The 20,668-nt window shown below is 57.7% G+C and overlaps 3 protein-coding genes across 10 annotated transcripts in view; all 3 read left to right on the top strand.

Moving 5' to 3' along the window:
• The first annotated feature begins 33 nt into the window (after positions 1-33).
• Positions 34-2,034, top strand: LOC136791674 (uncharacterized). 2 transcript variants are annotated; one of them, XM_067003651.1, is made up of 4 exons: positions 34-857; positions 943-1,175; positions 1,253-1,288; positions 1,591-2,034. In XM_067003651.1, the coding sequence occupies exons 1-4, from the start codon at positions 689-691 to the stop codon at positions 1,630-1,632; spliced, it is 480 nt and encodes a 159-aa protein (XP_066859752.1). In that variant the 5' UTR covers positions 34-688; the 3' UTR covers positions 1,633-2,034. The 2 variants fall into 2 exon arrangements, with proteins under 2 accessions (XP_066859752.1, XP_066859751.1); XM_067003650.1 differs by having other exon boundaries at positions 943-1,288.
• An 824-nt stretch (positions 2,035-2,858) lies between these two features.
• AP3B2 (adaptor related protein complex 3 subunit beta 2) lies at positions 2,859-13,736 on the top strand. Of its 3 annotated transcripts, none has more exons than XM_048081516.2 (28): positions 2,859-3,201; positions 5,095-5,170; positions 5,254-5,328; positions 5,436-5,531; positions 5,617-5,777; positions 5,970-6,036; positions 6,194-6,376; positions 6,527-6,703; positions 6,938-7,035; positions 7,268-7,322; positions 7,478-7,549; positions 7,715-7,777; positions 7,999-8,131; positions 8,213-8,322; positions 8,399-8,575; positions 8,674-8,860; positions 8,961-9,079; positions 9,292-9,403; positions 9,665-9,863; positions 9,938-10,115; positions 10,199-10,253; positions 10,803-10,909; positions 11,005-11,236; positions 11,335-11,419; positions 11,939-12,036; positions 12,135-12,158; positions 12,839-12,977; positions 13,304-13,736. In XM_048081516.2, the coding sequence occupies exons 1-28, from the start codon at positions 3,089-3,091 to the stop codon at positions 13,452-13,454; spliced, it is 3,342 nt and encodes a 1,113-aa protein (XP_047937473.2). In that variant the 5' UTR covers positions 2,859-3,088; the 3' UTR covers positions 13,455-13,736. The 3 variants fall into 3 exon arrangements, with proteins under 3 accessions (XP_047937473.2, XP_047937472.2, XP_047937474.2); XM_048081515.2 differs by having other exon boundaries at positions 2,860-3,201; positions 9,938-10,118; XM_048081517.2 differs by lacking the exon at positions 12,135-12,158 and having other exon boundaries at positions 2,860-3,201; positions 9,938-10,118.
• Positions 13,737-14,829: 1,093 nt separating this feature from the next.
• The window catches only part of CPEB1 (cytoplasmic polyadenylation element binding protein 1), a 36,251-nt gene continuing 30,412 nt past the window's right edge, over positions 14,830-20,668 (top strand). For 2 of the 5 annotated variants that reach the window (XM_067003638.1, XM_067003637.1), the window contains exons 1-2: positions 14,830-14,882; positions 19,584-19,761. In XM_067003638.1, the coding sequence (XP_066859739.1) occupies positions 14,868-14,882; positions 19,584-19,761 (193 nt within the window). In that variant the 5' untranslated portion in view covers positions 14,830-14,867. Of the gene's footprint in view, positions 14,883-15,049; positions 15,069-15,498; positions 15,517-16,139; positions 16,660-19,583; positions 19,762-20,668 lie in introns of those variants that run through there. The other 3 variants (XM_067003642.1, XM_067003641.1, XM_067003639.1) reach the window with 3 other exon arrangements.

Genomic DNA, 20,668 nt, shown 5'->3' with positions numbered 1-20,668 from the left:
TTTCCAGAGTAGATGTCACAGGCACTTCAGGGGATGCATGCTGCCGCGTGGACTCATCCACAGGTGACAGTCCCAGTGGCTTGAGCTCAGTCTGGGTCCCAGGATGTCCAGCCAAAACCACAACAGCTGCTCCAGGTCTCTCTGGGCTTTCTTCTGGGGACTTGGTCAGCTCCCACACCCATGGGAGAGCTCCTGGGCTGCTTCATGCCCATGAAAGGGTTCCCGAGGGAGGAGAAAATGTCCCTGTGGCTTGGGAAGGAGGAATCAGCAGAAAGGAGCAGCTCTGTGCCAAAGGGCATCAGGACAGGGGCAGGATGGATCAGGTGTGCTGAAAACCAGCCCTACAATCAGAGATTGCAAGGGTAAAGTGCAGGTTTGGGCCCATCCCTGAGCACACAAAGAACCAGGGCAGGACAGCCTGGTGCAGGGTAGCTCTTCTTCACTCCCAGTGTGGGCCTGAGGATGTCGTACATTTTTGTGAGTAGAATGATTTGGGATTTCTCACCTTTCCTCCAAGTGCTTCTGCAGGGGATGTGCTGTCCTGGGGCAGGGTACACAGAGAGACCTCCACTGGCAGTGTTTTGGGGCAATGAGGGCCACTTCTGCCCCATGTTGAAGCTGCATATTCCCTTTCTCTCCTAAGCGTTCTTCCTGGAGAGCGAGTGAGGCAACCAAGTTCCTGTTCCAGATGACTGTGCCTTGGTTCACAACAAATTTTGAAGAGGTGCCGCTGGAGAGCAAACTGCAGCCCGGGGACATCCTGCTCTTCTCCATACAGGACAAATATGAAATTTTCCCAAGACTCTTCAGGCATGCTGCTGTCTACTGTGGGGATGAAGAGGTCATCCACTTCCAGAGTGAGCCCATACTCCCCATCTTCCATTCAGGTCATGGCCGTGGCCAGTGAAAGCACATGGTAATGGCCAGCTCTTTCCTTTCCAGACACAGACAATCATGCAAATGGAGGACAAATCAGCAAGGAAGGCTTCCATGCTATGTTAAATAAGAGGGGGGAATGCCAGATTTATAGGAAAAAGGCTGGGGTTGACCTTGATGCTTTCCAGAAAAAAGTCAAGGAGGTGATAAACAGCACAGCCCAGTACAGTCTCACGGAAAACAACTGCATCCACTTCGCACTCTACCTGCTGGACTTGGCAGATTTCTACTTAGAGGCGGTGGGTATGGAGACAGGGCAGTGCATGTGCAGTGGGCCAGACGAGTCCCCAGACAAACGGACATGTTTTTCCTGCAGGTTAAAATCGAGAAGAATGATGGCCATGGCAGTGATGTGAGTGTTTGCATGAGTGTCACTGCTCCCTCCAGGGCTGGGTCTCCAGGGAGGGCTGAGGTCCCCAAGGAGGGCTGGAGTCCACAAGGAGGGATGCGGTTCATAAGGAGGGCTGGGGTCCCTAAGGAGATTTGGGTTCCCCAAGAGGCTCCTGGTCCATAAGAACGTCACAGAATCATAGAATACCCCAGGTTGGAAGTGACCCACAAGGATCATAGGGTCCAACCCCTGGCTCCACATAGGACTATCTAAAAATGAAACTATTTCTGAGAGTTGTCTAAATGCTTCCTGATCTCTGGCAGGCTCCGTGCAGTGACCCTGGCAGATCCTGTTCCATTTTCTGACCACCCTCCTGGTAAAGAACCTTTTCCCGACACCAAGCCTGACCGTCCCCTGTCCCAGCTCCATGCCGTCCCCTCGGGTCCTGTCGCTGTCCCCAGAGAGCAGAGCTCAGCGCCTGCCCCTCCGCTCCCCTCGTGAGGGAGCTGCAGGCCGCCATGAGGCCTCCCCTCAGCCTGCTCTGCTCTGGGCTGAACAAACCAAGGGACCTCAGCCACTACTCATACAGCTTGTCCCCAGACCCTCACCACCTTTGCTGCTCTCCTTTGGACGCCTTCTAAAGGTTTTAGGTCCCCCTTATATTGTCTGGGTCCCCAGGAGGGCTGGGCCCCCAAGGAGTTGCTGGGGTCTCCAAGGAGGGTTGAGGTCACCAGGCCGCTCGTGTTGCAGGGGAGCAAGCAGATGGTGTGAGGGGGTGGCCAGCGGCCTGTTCCCCAGCACGTCCAGGGCAGCCATGTCCCTTCGTCCCCACGCTTTGCCTTTCCACACATCTGCTTCCTGCAAACCGTGACTTTTTGGGGGTGTTCCTTTCTAGATTTTGCGCTGGATCATTTCAAAGACACCACTCAGCACCCTCTGCGTGGGGAAAGAAACATTAATCAGCTGCTTTATTAATTATTTCCACCTAGTCTGCTTATATTTGCTGCTTCATATCCTGAGTGATTGGGTGAAATAACTGCCCAGCTGAAAGACATTGTTTCTGTGCTTAAAATATGAAGTAAAAAATGTTAAAATGTGGAAAAAAAAAGAATTTCTGAATTATCTGCAAATAATGATGATATCCTGAATTCTCTGAAAATACTGATTATTTGTTAATAGTAATGAGGCTTATCTCTGAACAGCATTACTTATCTGTAAATAATAAAAATAACAATGGTAGTAATAATTTTAGTAATAATAAATGATGATAATAGTAGATGATGATGATAATAATAGTAAATAATAATAGTAAGCGATAATAATAATAATGATAGTGATGATGATGGTGAAAATCACAGCAATGATAATAATAATATTCTGAATAATAATAAAGATATCCTGACATAATATCCCAAATAATATCCCAAATAATGATATCCCAAATAATGATATCGCAAATAGTAAAAACAAGTGTCCGAAATAACAAGATCCCAAGCGATGCCCACTTTTAAAACGCAGGACTGGGGACCACCCCATTCTGGGGGAGCAAACCCACCTCTCCTATCCTTTTTTTATATTTGGGGGGAGGGGGGGAGCCACGTGGGAGCATCCCCCAGAACCACACGGCCCCGCTACGCCGAGCATCCCCCCAGGGTGCCGTGGGTGCCGCAGGTGCCGCGGGTGCTGCGGGTGCTGTGGGTAGGGTGGGTGCCGTGGGTACCCACTCTCCCCGGTGCCTTTAAGCGGTGGCCGTCCCCGCACGACGCTGACATCAGTGCCGGCGTCCGCGGCCTGCGCATCCCAGCCTGCGCCAGCACCGCCATGGCGGCCAGCCCGGCCTACGGCGAGGAGAAGGGGGGCTCCTCCAGCCTGGGGGAGCCTGAGTACGGCCACGACCCCGCCAGCGGCGGCATCTTCGCCTCCGACTACAAGAGGTGGGGATGGGGCCGGGGGGGGGACGCGGGGACACCTTGGGGACAATAGCAGCAGGCTGGTGGTGCCCCCCCCGCCTTGGGATGGAGACACGCCTGGGGATAAGGATGGGGACGCATCACTTTTTGCAAAGGCCACCGGGATGCAGTGGCGGTTTGAGGGGAAAAAGCTGGGTTTTGGACCAGGGGATCGGGGGGGGGGAGGGGGGGGAGATCGGAGATCTGAGATCTGCTGCGGCACGGGGGGGCTGCAGAGTCCCCATGCCCCCCACCCACGCCAAGCCCGCGGTCCCAGCAGCACGGGGGCGGCGGATGTCACCTGTGGCCAGCAGCTGCTGGGGGGGCACAGGGATGCAGAACAGCGGGGGGGGGGGGGGGGGGGGGGGGGGGGGGACGGGGGACAGGGGAGGAGGCAGTGTAAAAGGGGAAAGTGGGGTTCCTTGTGTCCCCCTCCCCAGCCCCTGCAGCATCCCCCACTCTGTCACTCTCCCCCTGCCCCCCCCCCCCCCCCCCCAGCAGTGTCCCTCAGCCTGGCGGTGTCCCTTACCCCAAACCCCTGCAGCATCCCCCACACTGTCACCATCTCCCCCCCCTCACGCCCTGGCCGTCCCCCTGCTGGCACTGTCCCTCATCACTGACCCCCTGGCAATGTCCCCCACTTTGTCACTTTCCCCCCACTCCAGCAGTGTCTCCCACTCTGTCACTCTCCCCAGCTCTGAGCCCCTGGCAATGTCCCCTAGCCTGGCAGTGTCCATGCTGGATCTGTCATTGTCCCCGTGCCCCCCAGGTGCCACCCCATCACCCAGCTGGGACACCCACATCTGTCCCATCCCCTTGGGGATGTCCCCACCTGCAGATGAGCCACTGGAAGTCCCCGGGGAAGCATGTCCCTGCCATGTCCCCCTAGCTGTGGGGCAGGTGGCACTTGGGACCGCGAGACCCCGTGGTGGCCTTCTTGGGTTGACACCGCAACCCAACCCAGCCCAGCATCAGGTTTCAGGAGGAGGAGCAGGGCCACAGCCCTGCCACTGTCCCTGCTGTCCCCAGTGCCACCCCTGGCCGCAGCGATGCTCTCGCTGCCACCCGTGCAGAAGCTGCTGCGGCCAAAAACAGTGGGAGGTGGTGACGCGGCCGAGGAGGTGACCAGCCCAGTGCTGGCCACTGAGGCCGGGCCACCCACCTGCTACAGCGCCCTGCGCGCCGACGAGCTGCGGCCACTGGCTGTCCCCAAGGACGAGGTGGCCACCAGCACCGGGCAGCCGCCGCGGTAAGACCTCCCCCCAGGGAGCCCCCCCCGAGGATGGTGGCAGCGGTGGCTGGGGCTGAGCATCTTTCCAGCAGGCTTTGGGATGTGGCATGCCCCAGAAGGGTGTCACTAAATGCTGGGGCTGGTTTGGTGCAAATCTGTGCTCTTTGGGGAAAATTGCTGTCCCTTGATGATGATGGGGCTGTTGTGGGTGGATGCAGACTTGCAGCGCCCCCCCCGCACCCTCCCCTCTGGTTTGGTGGGGACAGATGTGCCTTATAAAAGGAACATAGATGGCAAACAGCCTTATAAGAAATAACAACGGTGACAAAAGTGCTGGATTTGACCATTCCAGGGCACTCTTTGTTAGGGTGCACTGGCACATCTGCACCATCATGCCCAGGAGGGGACAAGGGATGTCCAGCTGATGGCCGGGATGGGGACAGAGCTGGTGGCCAGTGCCATGCAAGTCCCTTCGGTTACTTTTTCATACGGCTGTAACCCAACTCCTGCCCCATCAATATTGCACGGCACTGGAGGGTCAGGTTGCTGGCACGGCGCAGGCATCTCTCCCACGGGATAGGGCCAAAAAAAAGGAATAAAAATGGCTAGAAATGGTCTATGGGACTTTCCACCCTGGTACGGTGCAGGCATGATGACCTCAAGGAGATGCTGGATAGCAACAAGGACTCACTCAAGCTGGAGGCCATGAAGAGGATCGTGGCGGTGAGCTGCTGCATGCCATGCCGTGCTGTGCCGTGCCATGCTGTGCCAGCCACCCCATGTCACACTGCTCCTTCATTCCCTAGATGATCGCCCGGGGGAAAAATGCCTCTGACCTCTTCCCGGCCGTGGTGAAGAATGTCGCTTGCAAGAACATTGAGGTGAGGTTGCACCCATGGGTGTCCCTGGGGCTTGGGATGCTCCCTGTTTGGGAGGGTTTTGCGGGTGTTTGGGGGTCCCTGCCACCTTGGCCAACTCCACCCCGCAGGTGAAGAAGTTGGTGTACGTGTACCTGGTGCGCTACGCGGAGGAGCAGCAGGATCTGGCCCTACTCTCCATCTCCACCTTCCAGCGAGGACTCAAGGTGGGCATGCTGGATGCTTTGGGGGGCAAAAGGGGAGGCTGCGAGGCTGTCCCAGCTCGCTTCAGCAATGCCTATGTCCCTGCAGGACCCCAACCAGCTGATCCGTGCCAGCGCGCTACGTGTCCTCTCCAGCATCCGTGTACCCATCATCGTACCCATCATGATGCTGGCCATCAAGGAGGCCGCATCAGACATGTCCCCATACGTGCGTAAGACGGCTGCCCATGCCATCCCCAAGCTCTACAGGTAATGGGGGGATGTGAGACGGCTGCTGAGAACAGGGAAAACTCATGGAAGGCTTTGTGCGTCTTTCTGTTGCTAAATTTTGGGAATGCAGACCCTGGTGGGGGGGTCCCAGCTGCTTGGTGCCAGCAGGGGTGGAGGAGTTGAGGGTCTGGATGTGTTCCCACCCGCACCAATCTCACTCTTCCCTCACAGCCTCGACTCGGACCAGAAGGACCAGCTCATCGAAGTCATTGAGAAGCTGCTGGCGGACAAGACCACGGTGAGCAGGGCGCCATGTCTTCCGTCCCCCAAAATGTGGGGGTGACAATGTCCCCACCAAGCCATCCCCTCAAGGGGATGTCACCATCCCCACCAAACCAGCATCCCTGTGGAGATGCCACCAACCCAGTGAGCAACCCTGAGCTTTCCCTCTGCAGTTGGTGGCCGGCAGCGTGGTGATGGCATTTGAGGAGGTCTGCCCAGAGCGCATCGACCTCATCCACAAGAACTACCGCAAGCTCTGCAACCTGCTCATCGACGTGGAGGAGTGGGGCCAAGTGGTGATCATCAACATGCTGACCCGCTACGCGCGCACCCAGTTCCTCAGCCCCAACCAGAACGTGAGTTTGGGAGCCTCAGGGTGTCCTGGACGCCTTAGGGTGCCCCCGGCCACCTTGGTACCAAGGATGCTCTGGTGTCACGGTGCATCCTGCTGCTCTGCCACTGTGGTTGGGGTGGGGTGGTGGGGTGAAGATGAGTGCTGCTGGCAGGAATCCCTGCTGGAGGAGAGTGCCGAGAAGGCTTTCTATGGCTCTGAGGAAGAGGACACCAAGGATGCCAAGGCGGAGGCAGCCTCATTGGCCAAGCGCAAGCCCTATGTCATGGACCCTGACCACCGCTTGCTCCTGCGCAACACCAAGCCCCTGCTGCAGAGCCGCAACGCTGCGGTGAGCTCCCGCCCTGTCCCCAAGGCCACCAGTAGTGTCCAACCTGGGCTTATGATGTCCCCACCAGCCAAGAAGCCACCAGGGTGTTGGGGAAGTCTTGAGGGAACCTCCAGTGGTAGACTTCCCAAGGGCTGGGTTTCCTCTGGCAGTTGCTGGGTGGGACACTGGGGGACACAGCTGTCCCCTGGGATGTCCCCATGTCCACATGTGTGACATGCAGGTGTCTCCCCACAGGTGGTGATGGCTGTGGCACAGCTTTACTTCCACCTGGCACCCAAGGCAGAGGTTGGTGTCATCGCCAAGGCACTGGTGCGGCTCCTGCGGAGTCACAGGTCTGTGGCACCTGGGTTTTGGTGGTCTCCCACCCCACAGAACATGGCCAGTGGGACCCATGGGAGCCCCAAGACCCTGGGGGAGACTCCCAAACATCCCAACCCAGATAAAGGGTGGGAGCATCACGGTGGCATCACCCTGGTGGTGGGTCCTGCTCTGTCTTCATGCGGACATGCTGGGAGGGACGTCTGGCTTGCCCCGCTGATGGCAGTCCCCTCTCTGTCTCCACAGCGAGGTCCAGTATGTTGTGCTGCAGAATGTGGCCACCATGTCCATTAAAAGGCGGGTGAGTCTTGGCCCTGGTACGGGAGCAGTCAGCCCCATTAACTCTGGAGTGAAATGAGGGCTGGCCGGCAGCTGACTGCCAGGGCCACCTGCCCATGGGTGGCCTTAGCATGTTGGGAACATCAGTGTCACTAATACTGCTGGCTCTCTGCACAGGGGATGTTTGAGCCCTATCTGAAGAGTTTCTACATCCGTTCCACAGACCCCACACAGATCAAGATCCTCAAGGTGAGTTGGAAACACCTGGCATGACCCATCACTGGTGGTTGTGGGCTCCATGGAGCTCTTTCCCATGGAGCAGCCATCTTCCATGTTCTGGGGACAGGAGGACACTGTGAATCTGGTGTCCTTGGGACATGTCTCAAGCTGACAGTCTTTCTCTTCTTCCTGCAGCTGGAGGTCCTCACCAACCTGGCCAACGAGACCAACATCTCCACCATCCTGCGTGAGTTTCAGGTATGCTGAGACCCCAGGCAGTCTGAGGGTGCAACTCTGTCGTGGCTATGGATGCCAAAATACTTCCTTGGGGGGGGATGGGGGGGATGGAGAAGAATCCCACTGGGAGGAAAGGACTGATGTGCTAACTCCATGAATGGCTCCAAAAGCCCTGATGTGTGGCCACCACATGCGGGGGACACCCAGTGCTGGCACACGGGTGACATGCTGTGCCTGCACAGACCTACATCCGCAGCATGGACAAGGACTTCGTGGCAGCCACCATCCAAGCCATCGGGCGCTGTGCCACCAACATCGGGAAAGTGCGGGACACCTGCCTCAACGGCCTCGTCCAGCTCCTCTCCAACCGGGATGGTGAGCACTCATGGCAGGGGTGAAATGGGGGCTCCATCTCCCTCAGGGAGGACTCCGCTGAGGCCAGGTCTCTGCTCACAGAGCTGGTGGTGGCTGAATCCGTGGTGGTCATCAAGAAGCTGCTGCAGATGCAGCCGGCTCAGCACAGCGAGATCATCAAGCACATGGCCAAGCTCACCGACAACATCCAGGTGGGTTGGGGCATTGCGTGGCACCCAGGACCAGAGGGGGTGACAGCGACGCCACACTCCCGAGGGCGTTTTGCAGGTGCCGATGGCACGGGCCAGCATCCTGTGGCTGATTGGCGAGTATTGTGAGCACGTGCCCAAGATAGCACCCGATGTGCTGCGCAAGATGGCCAAGTCCTTCACCAATGAGGAGGACATCGTCAAGCTGCAGGTCATCAACCTGGCGGCCAAGCTCTACCTGACCAACTCCAAGCAGGTACCTGGGGACATGTTCCTGGGGACACAGTCCCATGGCCTGCCTCAGTTTCCCCAGTGGGAGGAAGAGGCTGGCCCTGAGCGTGCCCCTTGATGCAGAGCAAGCTGCTGACCCAGTACGTGCTCAACCTGGCCAAGTACGACCAGAATTATGACATCCGCGACCGGGCTCGCTTCATCCGCCAGCTCATTGTGCCCACCGAGAAGAGCGGGGCCCTCAACAAGTATGCCAAGAAGCTCTTCCTGGCCCAAAAACCTGCTCCCATCCTGGAGTCCTCCTTCAAAGGTACCCACCCTGCTTGCAGGGCATGGGGACACAGGGAGAGATGTCACCCTGGTGCTGCACAGCTGGCCCTGAGCTGCCGCCACCTCTCGTCCTGCCATAGATCGGGACCATTTCCAGCTGGGCTCCCTGTCCCACCTGCTCAACACCAAGGCTGTTGGGTACCAGGAGCTGCCGGACTGGCCAGATGAAGCCCCTGACCCCTCCGTGAGGAATGTGGAGGTGCGTGGGGCAACCTGGGCTGCATGAGGGACTATGGTGGGGTGGTCACACTGGGGCCCTGGGAGAGCCCCAGAAGGGGCCCAGGTGCTGCTCAGATGCCCCATGTCCCCTCTCTGGTGACCACGCAACTGCCTGGGGGCAGGAGCAGGGTGAAGGCGGTGGTTTAGGACCCCACCCAAGGGTGACAACCCTGACAAGCCCTGTGCCAGCAGGTTCCCGAGTGGACCAAGTGCACCAGCCGGGAGAAGAGGAAGGAGAAAGTGGAGAAACCTTTCTACTCTGACTCAGAGGGAGAGTCAGGGCCCACCGAGTCTGCAGACAGTGGTGAGGACCTGGTGATGCCACCATGGTGGGACACCAGGCAGGGGACACCATGATGAGAACATCCCATCGTGGTGGGGATGGGGGACATGGAGGGATCTGGCAGGGGGAAGCAGGGATGTGGGGGGAGATGTGGGGACGCTGTAAGGCACCATGGGCAGCTGTGGGGACATGGGACACAGTGGAGGGATGTGGTGGGACACAGCGAAGAATGGTGGAGACGTGGGGGGACGCAGCAGCACGGCTGAGTTGTGTTCCTTGCAGAGCCTGAGTCCGTCAGCGAGGAGAGCGGCAGCAGCAGCAGCTCCGGCAGCTCCAGCTCCAGCAGCGAGGAGGAGGATGAGGAGGATGAGGAGGAAGGCAGCGGGGAGTCAGAGGACAAGGAGGAGGAGGAGGAGAAGAGGAAGAAGACGAAGGAGAAGGGAGGCCCCCGGAAGGCCTCCTCCCCGGGGAGTGCGGGCAGGTACCCCAAGGAGGCTGTGGCCCCCCCGGCTGAGCTGTTGTGGTGGCCTCCCCTAAAGCCTCCTCTCCCTGCAGCCCCAGCGAGGAGGAGGAGGAGACTGAGGGGAAGAAGGTCAAGAAGGCAGCAGGACCTCAGGGGAGGAAGGGCCATGCAGAGACCTCGTCAGAGGAGGCCAGCGCCTCCGAGAGCAGCTCTTCAGGGTCAGAATCTGGCACTGAGGCACCAGCCATGGTGGAGGCTAAGCGGAGGAAGGTGGTGAGGACCGGGCTGGGAGGGAGGCCAGGGAGACCCCAGCCCCCCTGCTCACCCCTCCCCATTTCTCTGCCTCTTTGTAGCCCCCCAGCAGCAGGGCTGGCCCCAAGGAGATCTCGCTGCTTGACCTGGATGACTGTGAGTGGCCGCAGGGGACATGGGATGGTCACGGTGTTGGCTTTGGGGAAACTGAGGCACAGACACCTGGGGTGGGGAGGTACAAGGCTGTGTGGAGTCTTTGGGTGAGCAGGAACGTGGGGACTTGGGGGTTGGATGGCCCCTGTCCCATGAGGATGGCTGTGGAGCAGATGGCTGAGCCACCACGGCTGTCCCCATGGGATTGTCCCCACGTGCCTGTCCTTGTGGGTGGTATCTGAGGGGCTTCCCCCCTGCAACTGTGCCACTAGGGCTGTCTCCACATGGCTGTCCCCATGGAGCTGTACCCATGGGGTTACACCGCTGAGGCTGTCCCCATGTGGTGTCCCCATGGGGCTGTCCCCAACGGGCTATAGCACTGAGGCTGTCCCCACGTGGTGTCCCCATGGGGCTATGCCACTGAGGCTGTCCCCATGTGATGTCCCCATGGGGCTGTCCCCAGGGGGCTATAGCACCGAGGCTGTCCCCATGTGGTGTCCCCATGGGGTTGTGGCTCATCGGAGCTTTGTTAAATCTTTCCTCTCCCTGCAGTCACTCCCCCACCTCCCCAGCCTGTCCCCTCCACCAGCATCGTCTCCACCAGCCTGGTGACCGACCTGGAGGGCCTCACACTCACCGACACCTCCCTGGCACCCACCGTAAGTGTCCCTCACATCCCCTTGCGGGTCCCTAACACCCAACGGGTGCCATGGGGTGGGCTCAGTGGCCCACATCGTCCCTCGGTCCCCGGCAGCTGATGAGCCCGGCGTTCGGTGCGGTGAGGACCTACGAGCTGCTGCACCGCATGGCGGGCGAGGGGCTCTCAGTTGAGTACTGCTTCAGCCGCCGGCCCTTCCCGGGGGACCCCCACATGGTGGCCGTCCAGATCCACATCTCCAACAACACCGACGCCGAGGTGAAGAGCCTGCGGGTCAGCGAGCCCAAGCCGCTCTCGGGCATGCGGATCCAGGAGTTCCCTGAGATCGGTACGACACGGCACGGCACAGCACTGGTGCTCGGGAGGGATGGGGGGGGACAGCCCGCGGAGGGGAGGTGGGACATGGTGACAGCTGTGTGCTTTCAGAGTGCCTGGCGCCTGGGGACACGACCAGCGTGGTGATGGGCATCGACTTCTGCGACTCCACTCAGGCAGCCAACTTCCAGCTGTGGTGAGTGCCCAGCGCCAGGCGGGAGGGGACAGGGTGGGTGTCCCAGGGGATGGGGACAGTGGGATGGGCACTGACATCTCTCCAAGGGACATGGAACTGCAGGGGACAAAGACAGCAGGATGAGGCATTGGGGGACAGAAGGATAGGACGTGGGGTCCTCCAGGGCACTGGGGAGAGCTGGGTGGGCACTGGGGGACAAGGGACAGCAGCACAGGGTATGAGGAGCTCCAGGGGACAGTGAGACAAGTACAGGGTTTCTCCAGGGGATGGGGACACCAGGATGCGCCCCAGGGTCTTTCCAGGGGAGAGGGGACACTGGGATGGACATGGGGTGCTCTAGGGGACAGTGAGACAGGCACCAGGGGACAAGGAGGTGGCAGCAGTCCCAGGTCCAGCCTGATGGGTTCCCTATTCCTGAGCCATTTTGTGCCTCAGTTTCCCTCCAGCTGTCCCTCTGCCTGAGGCAGGGGGAGGGGGAGGTCCTCACGTGCATCCCCTCTCACCTGCCTGTGTCCCCAGCACCCACACGCGTCACTTCTACGTCTCCATCCAGCCGCCAGTGGGGGAGCTGATGGCCCCCGTCTTCATGAGCGAGAACGAGTTCAGGAAGGAGCAGGGTGAGTGGGGGCCGGGGCCAGGGTGGGGGGCCACCCACTGTCCCCACGGTGGCACTCACTGCATGCTTTGTCCCCCTGCCACCCGTGCCGTGGCACAGAGCACCTCACGCGGCAGGGCAAGGGTAAGTGGCAGCTCGGCTGGCCCTAGAGTAGCTCCCCTTGTTCCCTTCTGGGCACCGGGGTGCCCCAATGGGGTGTGGGGGCGGTGGGACACCCCCATGTCCCGTCCTGCCCCACAGTGCCACGGGGCTGCACGGGGTCCCCAAACCTCTGCCCAGCACAGGAACCTCATGTCACCCTGTGGCAAGTGACGGGGACACCCTGGCCTTCCGTCACCACGCTCCCAGAGCAGACGGGGTCTGTGGTGAGCTGGAGATGCTGGGGTGTGCTCAGTGCCCTGTGGTACCTGGCTCCATCGCCCCGCAGTGCTGCTGCCTGCAGGAGCCCGTCTCTAGGGACGTGGCTGCAGGCTGCTGCCACCGGGCATGGTGACAGGGACAAGCCCGGAAAGGGTCACGGAGGAAAGGTTTTTCCTAAATCCATCTCTGCCAAGCTGGAGAGGAGCAAGCAGGACAGCATGTTGGGACCTCATGGGAACCTGGATGTGAGGCCATGCGCAAACCATAGGAACAAGGTGGCCTGGGACAGAGCTCAGCCTGGGGCAGGACAGGAGGGGACAGGAGCCAGGGCTTGATTTGGGGACAGCAAAATGGGAGCTGGTGGGGATACGACTGCTGTCAGTGGTGGGCGCAGGGTTGGGTGCATGGCCAGAGACAGGCAGGGGCTCTGCTGCCTGCTCCAGGGAAGCTCACGGGCATGAGCGAGATCACGGAGAAGCTGACGTTGCCTGAGAAATGCCGGAGTGACCACGCCATCGTCCAGCAAGTGACCTCGGCTGCCAACGTGGGACGTGTGCCCTGCGGAGCTGACAATGAATACAGGTAACCAGACACCCCAGGGGACCTCAGCTCCCTGGGGACTGTGCCATGCCAGTGACCCACTGCAAGGTCCAGCCTGGGGACTGGGCAGGCACTGTCACCCCTGCAGTCCGACCCAAATCAAATCAGCTCAGTTATGGGGACGCTCAGAGCTTCCATAAGGACAAGGAGCATGCAGGAACCTGCACCCAGACCCACTGTGACAGTGGCTGTTGGTGGCAGACACCTCCCCAGCCCCCACTGGAGCATCCCAGGGGCTGGGGACAGGGGACAGGAGGGTGACAGAGGAGCACAGCTCACCTTGATGCCCTGTGTTTGCTGGCGGGCAGGTTTGCGGCCAAGACGGTGACCAGTGGCAGCCTGGTGCTCGTCACCCTGGAGCGGCGAGAGGGAGCCGCAGCCCAGCTGACCGTCAACAGCGAGAAGATGGTGATCGGCACCATGCTGGTGAAGGACATCGTCCAGGCCCTGGCGCAGTGACAGCCAGGCCCTGCCACACACCCCCATCCCCTCTGCCCCACACCACTCCCCAAAACCCTCCTGTCCCTGTTCCGGGGTTATTCCCCACCCCAGTACTCATGGCGGCACAAGTGGGACAGGAGGCAGTGATACCCAGGCTGGCTTTGCCTCTGGGAAGAAGGAGCAGGATAGGACAATGTCCTGCTCGGTGAGGACACGGTGGCTCTAGTCCCTCACCTCTTGCCACAGTCACCCAGTGTAACCTTATTTATTATGGCCAATAAAGCTCTCCTCAAACCCGCACCCTTCTCTACTCTGTGTGTATAGTGGCAGGGCCAGTCCCCAAATGTCCCCCGCCGGGCTCTGCTGCAGGGACATCAGGGACACCTGCACTTGCTTGGCAGAGGGCAGGAGGCTTGGCCCTGACCTGAGGAGACCTGGGAGGCTTCCAGGCGTCTGTTCAAAGCAGAATCACTGGTGTTTTGACTGCAGAAATGCCTGCTACGTGAGGGCTGTGTCTGTTCTGCCATGCCACTGCAGGGCCGGCACCAGGAGGCATTTCGTCTCTAAACTCGAGAGAAAAAGAAGGAAAAACGTCTCTTTATCCAGCTCTCCCCTCCCAGCAATTGGGTGAGATTCCAGAGAGCCCCAGTTTTGCCTTCAGCCCTTGACAAGCCCTGGGAGCCGGGCACAGGGGGGGAGAGAACGAGCACAGGCTACGCCGGACCACAGAACCACAGGGTGGTTTGGGTTGGACGGGACCTCTGGGAGACGTGGTCCAACCCCTGCTCTAGCGGGGCCACTGGAGCGGGTTGCCCAGGACCGTGTCCAGGTGGGATGTGAATCTCCACGGAGACTCCACATCCCTGGGCAGCCTGCGCCAGTGCTCCACCACCGGCACAGCACAGCGTTTCCCGATGTTCAGACGGAAATCCTGCTGGGCTCCAGCTTGCGCCCAGCGCCTCTGGTCCTGGCACTGCTGACAAGAGCCTGGCTCCGTCCCCTCCGCACCCTCCCCTGGGTATTTACAGCCAGGGACGAGCCCCCCCCCCCCGATCCCCCTCTCCAGGCTGCGCAGCCCCAGCCCTCCCAGCCTCTCCTCACAGCAGGGCTGCTCAGCCCCTTGATCCGGACTCCCTCTCGTACCGGGGCTCCCAGAGCTGCACCCCAGGCGCCGAGCGGAGCCGACGCAGCCCGCACCCAGCCCTCACCGTCCCCCCCCCCCCCGTCAGGAGCCGCCCAACGGCCGCCGGCCGTCGTGAGGGGGCGCGAGGCGGCGGCGGCGTCGTGAGGGGGCGCGAGGCGGCCGCGCGGGACAGCGCCGCCACGCGCATGCGCCGCGGCCGCGTTAAAAACCCGGCGGGGGGCCGGAGCCCGGCGCTGCCGCCGGTCCCTCGAGACCCGCCCCCCCCCCCCCCGCCCTGTGCAGCGCCCATGGCGTTCCCGCCGGTGAGCGAGCGAGCGAGCGCCGTGCTGAGGCGGCGCGCGGCGGGCGGGAAGAGGAGGAGGAGGGGGGGGGGGGGGGGGGGGAGAAGGGGCGGGGCGGCGCGGCGCGCGGTCTCCTCCTCCTCTTCCCCCTCCTCGCCGCGCCCGCCGCCCCCTCACGTGGCTTCGCACGTTGGCGGCGCGCGGCGGGTGAGCGCTGGGCGGGAAGGGGCGCTGAGGAGATTGGGCGGGAAAAGGGGGCGCTGAGGAGATTTCAGGGGCGACCCCGCGGGCGGGGGGGTTTCGCCTCAGCGCTACGCGCTGAGGCGAAACCCCCCCGCCCGCGGGGTCTCCCCTGAAGAGTTGTTGGTGTATCATGGTCTCACTTAATGGCTTAAAACCCCTTTTTGTAGGCAGAGGGAGGTCTGCGTGTTTTTTACTTAGTAGTAGTTTGCACCCTCTCTGTGCTCCCACACCTGTGCGGAGTGTTCTCCAGGCTTCACTTCTTTTTTTTTTTTTTTAATACCCAGCTAAACTCAGTGCTCGTTGAGGTGGGTTGGTTAATAGGCTAGCCGTGTGGCAACAGAAGGGGATGCAAGCGGTGGCAGCTGCAGCTGTGCGAAGGGTGGAGGTGATGCTTTGGTAATGTTTCATTCAGGTAATGTTCAGGGCTCTTAGGTTTTCCAGCTGGAGTGCTCTCCCTGGGCCTTCTTCTATGTTGATAGTGTGCTGAAGCCTCTGTTTGGGTTGCTACTTGTTTCTAAGGCAGCTTGGATAATAGTTTCGAAGTATTCAGTTCTGGGAAAAAAAAAAAAAACAAACTACCAAAAAGTAGGTGCTTAGCAGTGAAACTTCTTTCAAAACAGGAATTTTGGTAAAACTGGTGTAATTCTGAAGTCAGCGCTCCCACGTAAAAGTAAATCCAACGAAGTCTTTTCCAAACAGGGTTGTTTCCAGGCAGATGTGTTCGAGGCTCTCTCCATGCAAACCATGGAGCAGTTGCTGAAGTGTGGCCCCGCTGGTGGTGAGAGCGCTGGACAGGATGGGCTGGGCATGTTAAATTGTTGCTTCATTAAGCAGCGTTGATTTGTAGGAACAGTTGCATCAGAGTAGTGCTTTCTGTTGGTGTACCTGACTTTGGTTTGGGAAGCAAAGCATGCCAGTAAGAGACTTCTGGAGCTGCTTTTGATTGAAGTGTAGAGCCATCTTGATTTAGTTATGTTGAAACTCATGCTATTTTAACAACGTCTTAAATTTTCAGGATTCAAGACCCTCTTGGCTGAGAACCCCTTCAGGCATCAGCATGATGCTGCCTCTGTGGGATTTCCATGGAAAGCATAATGAGTAAAGGCTGAATCGCAGCTGGGGTGGACGAGCCTTGCCTGTTCCTAAGGAGCTAATGCACATCTTGGTTATGCTGGCAGCTGAGCTGTGTTTAATAGCTTCCCTCAGGATTAGGATATCCTAATCCTGCACAGTGCTGGGGGTGCTTCCTGGCCATGGGATTTCATTATCTGCTGTTTAAATGCTAGGTTTCCTTCAGGTGTGTCTATGTCAGAGCTGTGGAGGTGCCTTTGTTTCCACTTAGATATCTTTAGTGGCTTTTGCTTACGTGAGCAGACATTGTTCCATGGACTGAGTTGCTGCAGGTCCGTGTCTTGTGGGTGTCCTGTGTGGGATCTCCTTTAAGTGCTGCTGCAGTCATGGCTTTGAGGGGTTGATAAGACATGAACCCCAGGGACCTGATGGCTGCAGGTACAATGATGTTTTGGCTGCCAGCTTCTGGATGCAGAGCAAGCAGGTGAGGTGGCACGCTAGTTGTCTTTCTGCTGCTCTCTGGGAGCAGAAACAACTTCTTGCCTTGTTTCACATCAAGCCAGGTGCTCCCCATCTTGCCCAGGTGGCTTTTGTTTGGAGTGTGGTGCTACAAGTGTCTGGCACCTGATGGTCCCTCCCTGGGGCTTCAGAGCCTTGTAGCGCACTGGGCACAGATCTTCATGCCTTGGTGAAGGCGGGGGGGGCAGCTTCAAGTGTGGGCTGTGGCTGTAGTTGCTGTGGTGTGGTCCAGAGGAGCAAGAGTGTAACTGTTGATGTATTGCTCTGGTCAGCAAAGTCCTTCAAGATAGTGTTGAAAGCTAATCCTCGCTGCATTCAAAAATGCTTCTTTGCTCAAGGTGAGAATGGAGCAGGTTCTGGAGCACGCAGCCTCAAACATTTCCCTGTGCTTTGGTGTTAACTCCTGGTGAGACTAAGGGATGTGGATGTTTTCTCCAGCTATGTATTGTGAATTCCTTCTGTTCAGCAGCCTGTGTAGTCTAGTCGTTTGGACCCTGCATGCTTCAGAGACCTGCAGAGCTCTTTTAAAGGAGTATTTTTGGCTTGGGGGGCCAGGGAGGTGGGTGAGCTTCACCAGGGAAGATGCAGAGACACGAGCCACTGCCTACACAAAGTGTTGGATGCCAGCTCTGAAGTCGGTGGTGCCTGCAGTATCTCTAGGATATCCTTCAGTCTTTAAAGTTAAAAGCTCTTTAAGTAAAAGGAAATTCTGTAAAAATGCTTGGCGATCCTCTTGCTGTTTTTTGTTCTTGTTTGTGGCAGGACTGGTGCTGCCAGCTGTGGGAAGCATCAAATGCTAAATGAGCAGGAACAGGTCAGGCATTTGGTTGGCCACTGGAGTTTATTTTTGTCCTGCTAGCACAAACTCTGAGGAAAAAGCTTTGCCTCCTGCTTTAAGAGGTTCTGTAGCAGTAACATGAGGAGAATATGGCATTTCACGCTTGTGCCAGAACAGCCTGATGCGGCACTCCTTTTTATTAAAGATGACTGGCAATACTCTCTTAAATTGAGCTTCTGTACTCCTCAGCTGCTTTTTATAAAGATGACCTAAAGCTTGCTCTGCCTGTTTACTCTTGCCTGAAGCTTGCTTTGAGCCCTACCTGTTTATTCTTGGCTTGTAAATGCTCCTGTGCTGTGCTGACAGAGTTCCAGGGCCTTATCTGAGGGTGGGCTGGGTCTTTTTCCAGACAAATATCCCAGGCAGTGGTGCTGAATTAGATGCAATAGTCTTAAGCAGGCTGAAATCCTGAATCAGTTGCTTGCCTCCTACCTGGAGGCATCACAGGAGTTGACAATTCCCTGGCTTATTGCTGCCTCCTCCAGGATGGGTTTGTTTGCTTGTAGTTGACCGGGACGTGGAAAACTGAGAGTGCTTTATGGCAGTAAAACTGCCCACAAGGTGGGGAATGGGGGAAATGTGAGTCCCGTGCTCAGGCTGGGCCAAGTTCCCATTTCCATGTGAAATTTGGTTTAGGCTTGCCTCTTGCATCCAGTTACAGGCCACATGCTGGAAAGATCAGTACAGGATCATTTGAAAAGGAAAACCAGCTTGGTGCTTCAGGCGTGCTGCTGGGCAGAGCAGAAGTGTGGGGAAGGCAGGCCCCAAACTTGCAGGATCACATCCAAATGGCGGATGGATTAAACGGCTCCTTGACAAATACAGATGGCCCAATTTAAAGCTATAGGCTCTTGTGTGTCTTGGAGTAGCAGAGGCCTTGTTTGCCAGCCTAGCTGTGATTCAGTTCTTTGAATTTGGCTCCAGCTAGATTTGCTTAATGGCAGGGATTCTGGTCCAGAGGCCAAAACCGGAGTGGCTGTGCCTTCCTGCGCTTCTCTTTAATGTGCGTCTTAATTGATGGCAATACTGCTTGCTCAGCGTGTTCAGGAGCAGGGTTCTGCTGCAGTAGCTTTTGGGTGGCGGGGAGACTTGCCTGTGGTCCAAAAATGCTGGATGGAGATTGTTTAGCAGCTTCTAGAGTGGCAAGGGCTTGAGTGCTGTGCAGCTGCACTGAAGCAAGCCTGGGTGTGGAAGTGGCTTGCAGGCAGAGCTGGGGGAAGCAGCTGCTGCTGCTGGGTCTCTGGACTGGCACCAAGAAGCAGGAGGGTTTTGCTCTTGGCATGCAGAAGAAGCTTTACTGGGAGCCCTGGCTTGTAGTAGGATGGTCAGACCCAAAAAACCTTGAAACTGGTAGGTCGGTGCTGGTGGAGGATTGTGATAAAGCAGAGCTGTTGTTGGGTAACCCCCTTCTGATAAGCAGCTGCTAACTAAAGAGAAGACTGGGATTCATTTCACCTTGCTGAGTGACACCTCAGGACTTTGGGGCTGTTCGATTAGCTGGGAACTCTGGCTTTTTCCATAAGCCTGAAGCGTTTGCGTGGCTGCTGACTTGGCTTTTCCAAGATGTTGTCCGGAGCTCCAAAATGAGAGCGGTGAAGTGAGCTGTACCGTGTGCGGGAGGAACCCCCGTGGTGTCAGGTGGTGGCTGCCTTGACCATGAGTGTCCCCCGGTGTCAGGAAGCTGATCCTGGGGAGGAGGAGTGCGGTCTGTGCCTCAGTGTGAAGTGCTGTGCGGAAGGAAGGCAGGGAGCTTGTGTTAGCAGTTGAATGGGTTTGGGTGCTGTGGCTCTTGGTCTAAAGTTCACCCAGTTTCAGTGAGCTGGTGCCTGCTTGTGACTGGGGCGGCCCTGGTCTGGCGTGCAGTGCTGGCAAATTGCTGACCCTTTTGCTTAACTGTTTCTTTAGTGCAAAGAATTGTGTCTGAACCTTGCGAAGACCTGGAGCTAAAGCTAATATGAGTATTGGAGGCAATCCAGGCTTTCCACAATGTGTTGAAAGTAGGGTGGTGAGTAGTAGCGTGCTTAACACTAATGCTTCTTCTTTCTTACCAGAAGGAAGATACTGGGAGGAGCATAAAAGACTGCTGGGATAGCCCGGATGCCCCTGCTCTTTCCACGTGCAGCAATGCAGATATATTTCGCCGAATAAACGCCATGCTGGACAACTCTTTGGATTTCAGTGGAGTCTGCACCACTCCTGTCACAAAAAGCAAACGTGACGTCTTGCCAGGTGATGTGTTTGGCTGGGTTAGAGGCGAGTTTGAGGGCCAGGGGTTGGTAGGATGGGGAAGTTGCTCAGTGGGACCTGGCAAACATGGTATGCTCCTTGGTGGTGTGGTGGTTGGCACCTGCTTGTGAACAAAGAGCTGCTTGAAGTTGGGGCTAATGCTTTTTTGGTGATGGGGGGCTTTGTGAGCCTGAGATGGGTAACCCTGTGTTCCCTGGCAGTGTGGAGGTGCCTGGGAAGGCTGGCTTCATGTTCCCCCAGGTCCTGTGTGGGCAGGATGTGAGCTCTCGCTGCCTGACCTGTGTGTAATGCATCATCTGCCAGCTGCTTTTGGCATAGGTGGTTCCAGCAGTAAAGCAGTCTGCCTTTCCTGGAGGCAGGATTATATCTCTTGGTGGCTCCTATGGCTGATCTGCTGCATACATAAAATGCAAAAGGCTTTTGAATAACCGTGTTTGGTTTGCTACAGCTTAGTTAATCTCGTGTTGAAGAACACACAGAGCAGTGCATGTAGAAGACTTTCTCTCAAAGAGGAGCTTGAGATTATGAAATCAGTTCCGCAAGTTCCTGCTTTGTGCGGGCTGAGGGCGGTGGGAATATTCTGCTGCCTTGCACTTGATTTGCCTCAAAACAGGAGGCTCTGTGCCAAAGCAAAGAGTACTGGGTCCAGACTTATTTTTATGTAACTGAAGGACGTGCTTTTGTCCCTTTACAGTGGACGAGATCTGCCAGTAAATGTACCTGCCCAGAGCCTGCTGTTCCTCTTGCCAGTGCACTTCTGTGCCAAGGATTTGGGTGCTTGAAAGAGATTGCTGTTGCTCCTCCAGCCTCTGAATTATAGGGTCAATAAACACTTTTGCCATTATTGGAAGCAAACTGACCCTCTGGACTTGTCCCAAAACAAAGTGGG

Source organism: Anser cygnoides, chromosome 11, assembly GCF_040182565.1.
Source record: "Anser cygnoides isolate HZ-2024a breed goose chromosome 11, Taihu_goose_T2T_genome, whole genome shotgun sequence".
Lineage (NCBI taxonomy): Eukaryota > Metazoa > Chordata > Aves > Anseriformes > Anatidae > Anser > Anser cygnoides.
The sequence above is the reverse complement of the archived record's forward strand: the minus strand, read 5'-3'. Positions and strand labels throughout refer to the sequence as shown.